This window comes from Nuphar pumila, chromosome 2 (genome assembly GCF_984573655.1).
Source record: "Nuphar pumila chromosome 2, dmNupPumi1.hap1.1, whole genome shotgun sequence".
NCBI lineage: Eukaryota > Viridiplantae > Streptophyta > Magnoliopsida > Nymphaeales > Nymphaeaceae > Nuphar > Nuphar pumila.
In genome coordinates, this window is record NC_143250.1 from 80471318 (window position 1) to 80474401 (window position 3084).

The 3084-nt window shown below is 56.2% G+C and overlaps 1 protein-coding gene across 1 annotated transcript; it reads left to right on the top strand.

The window, feature by feature from the left end:
• Nucleotides 1–212: 212 nt before the first annotated feature.
• On the top strand, nt 213–2796 carry LOC149845818 (ABC transporter G family member 6-like). The gene has a single exon (XM_089997747.1). It carries the CDS (start codon nt 255–257, stop codon nt 2511–2513), a length of 2259 nt encoding a protein of 752 aa, XP_089853873.1. The 5' UTR covers nt 213–254; the 3' UTR covers nt 2514–2796.
• The last annotated feature ends 288 nt before the right edge of the window (nt 2797–3084 follow it).

A 3084-nucleotide genomic window follows, 5' to 3' on the forward strand; every position in this document is an offset into this window, starting at 1 on the left:
TACATATCGATCCGATACTGACAAACATTTAAGCAAGATTTTTACCCCGAGAAGCGGAGAAGGATGCGGGCGTCATCTTCCGTCTTCCTGGATATGTTAAACTTAACGATAACCGTTAAGATCGAAGCGAACAAGCCGCCTTCACTTAAATCCCGTTGTCTTGATTGATTGCACGCATAAATACAACACCGCCCTCGCTCTTTCTCGTTGCACCTCTCCGTCTTCTTCTCTTCCCATAGCGTCCGTCTATCCCGATGAACTCTTCCTCCTTCGACGGGCGGAAAAGTTTTCCGGCGAACCCGTTATTCGGCCAAGATGCCGACGAAGGCGACGACTACCTCGGGGCACCCACCGGCATCGGAAGCAGTCGCCACGTGCCCCCGAAGCTCGGTGAGCTCCTCCAGCACGTCGGAGACACCCGCGCTCTTGACACCCTAACGGAGACCTCGCCGGAGCACCAAGTTCTCCAGATGGAGGAGACCGCGAGAGCCGTTCCGTTCGTTCTGTCCTTTACGGACCTCACCTACAGCGTCCGTGTACGCCGGAAGGTGCTCGCCGGAGGCGGCACGAGGACGCTGCCGTCGACGGCAGCGGACGCCGGCATCGCCGTCGAGACGGTGAGCAAGTTTTCCGAGACGAAGACACTGCTAAATAGGATATCTGGAGAGGCCCGGGACGGGGAGATCCTGGCGGTGCTGGGAGCTAGCGGGTCGGGGAAGTCGACCCTGATTGACGCACTGGCGAACCGGATCGCGAAGGGGAGCCTCAGAGGCACCGTGACGCTCAACGGCGAGGCGCTCGACGGTCGGCTCATGAGGTCCATATCGGCCTACGTGATGCAGGACGACCTCCTCTTCCCCATGCTCACCGTCGAGGAGACCCTCACCTTCTCTGCCGAGTTCCGACTCCCCCGCACCCTCTCCAAGTCCAAGAAGCGCGAGCGGGTCCAGGCCCTGATCGATCAGCTGGGCCTGCGCCGCGCGGCCAAGACGATCATTGGGGACGAGGGCCACCGGGGCGTCTCGGGTGGTGAGAGGCGCCGAGTCTCCATCGGCATCGACATCATCCACGACCCGATCCTCCTGTTCCTTGACGAGCCAACCTCCGGCCTCGACTCCACCAGCGCATTCATGGTCGTCAAGGTCCTCCAGAGGATCGCCCGAACCGGCAGCATCGTCATCATGTCCATCCACCAGCCGAGCTACCGCATAGTCGGCCTCCTCGACCGTACCATCTTCCTCTCACGCGGCAACACAGTCTACAGTGGCCTCCCCACGAACCTCCCGACCTTCCTCTCGGAATTTGGCCGCCCGGTGCCGGAGAAAGAGAACCAGACCGAGTTCGCACTCGACCTCATCCGTGAGCTCGAGGTGAGCCCCGAAGGGATCAGGTCATTGGTCGATTTCCACGATACATGGCAGTCCACCCGGTTCGTTCGGCCGCCCGGCCAGGACCAGCTGGACCTTACGCTGAAGGACGCGATCAGCGCAAGCATCTCGAGGGGGAAGCTCGTCTCCGGCAACGCGACAGAGGGCGGGAGGAGCTCCTCGAGCTCCAGCTCGATGCTGGAGTTCGCGAACCCGTTCTGGAAAGAGACGGCCATACTAACGAAGCGGTCCGCGACGAACACCCGGCGGACGCCGGAGCTCTTCTTCATCCGACTCGTCGCGGTGGTTGTTACCGGTTTCATCCTGGCGACCATGTTCTGGCGTCTCGACACCTCGCCCAAGGGAGTCCAGGAGCGGCTGGGCTTCTTCGCCTTTGCCATGTCCACGACCTTCTACACCTGCGCCGACGCGCTCCCGGTGTTCCTCCAGGAGCGCTACATCTTCATGAGGGAGACTGCCTACAACGCCTACCGTCGCTCTTCCTACGTCCTCTCCAACGCCATCGTCGCCGCGCCTCCACTGGTCCTCCTCTCCATCGCCTTCGCATCCATTACGTTCTGGGCTGTGGGGCTCTCCGGCGGCACCCAGGGGTTCTTCTACTTCTTCGCCATAACCTTCGCCTCCTTCTGGGCCGGAAGTGGGTTCGTCACCTTCCTCTCCGGCGTCATCTCCAACGTCATGATGGGCTACACGGTGGTGGTGGCCGTCCTGGCCTACTTTCTTCTCTTCAGCGGCTTCTTCATCAACCGGGACCGGATACCACCCTACTGGATCTGGTTCCATTACATGTCCCTGGTGAAGTATCCCTACGAGGGGGTTCTGCAGAACGAGTTCGACGACCCGACTAGGTGCTTCTCGACGGGGGCGCAGATGTTCGACAACACGCCGCTGAGGGGTCTGAACGCAGACACGAAGGCGGGGCTGCTCAAGGCGTTGAGTAGCTCGTTGGGGGCTAACGTGACGATGACGACATGCGTGGTGACGGGGGTGGACATACTCAAGGAGCAGAGCGTTACGCAGCTGAGCAAGTGGAATTGCTTCTGGGCGACGGTGGCCTGGGGCTTCTTGTTCAGGTTGTTGTTCTACGTGGCCTTGCTGCTTGGTAGCAAGAACAAGCGAAGGTGAAGCCGAACGCCGTCAGTGATGGTGGTGGTGGTTTTTTTTTTTAAGCATAATTTTGGATTTAACTTTTCTTTTGATTTCAAAGTTTGGCGGGTGGAAGAAGTGAGGTTGAATGGGGAACATGGTGTAATTAATATAGATGTGGAAATACATAATTATGTATCTGAAATTACTTTCTTTCAACTCTTTGAAAGCCATTTGATGTTGCTACTGCTCGCAGAGATTTGGTTTGCTTCGCAATGTAATGTCACTAAATGCAAATGACAGATCTAACGTACTTTGTTTCCGGTAGGTTTTCAAGTTTTCTGACACAGCTTTTACTTCTTTTTGGTTTTTATTTCTTCTTGTTGTTTAGAAGTCCTTGAGGTAATTGATTCTATGCAACTCTTTCTTTCCCCAATAGAAAGCTCAATCTTACCTTCACTAAATAATATTTACCGGGGCTATTGTTTACAAGTCCCAGATGGCTCGTTCCTAGAGTCATTTGGCATGTATTTACCGGGGAACAGTAAAATGTGTAGTGCTTGATTTGGATCATGGTCACCAATATTGGCAACTTATTCAAAAGATAGTT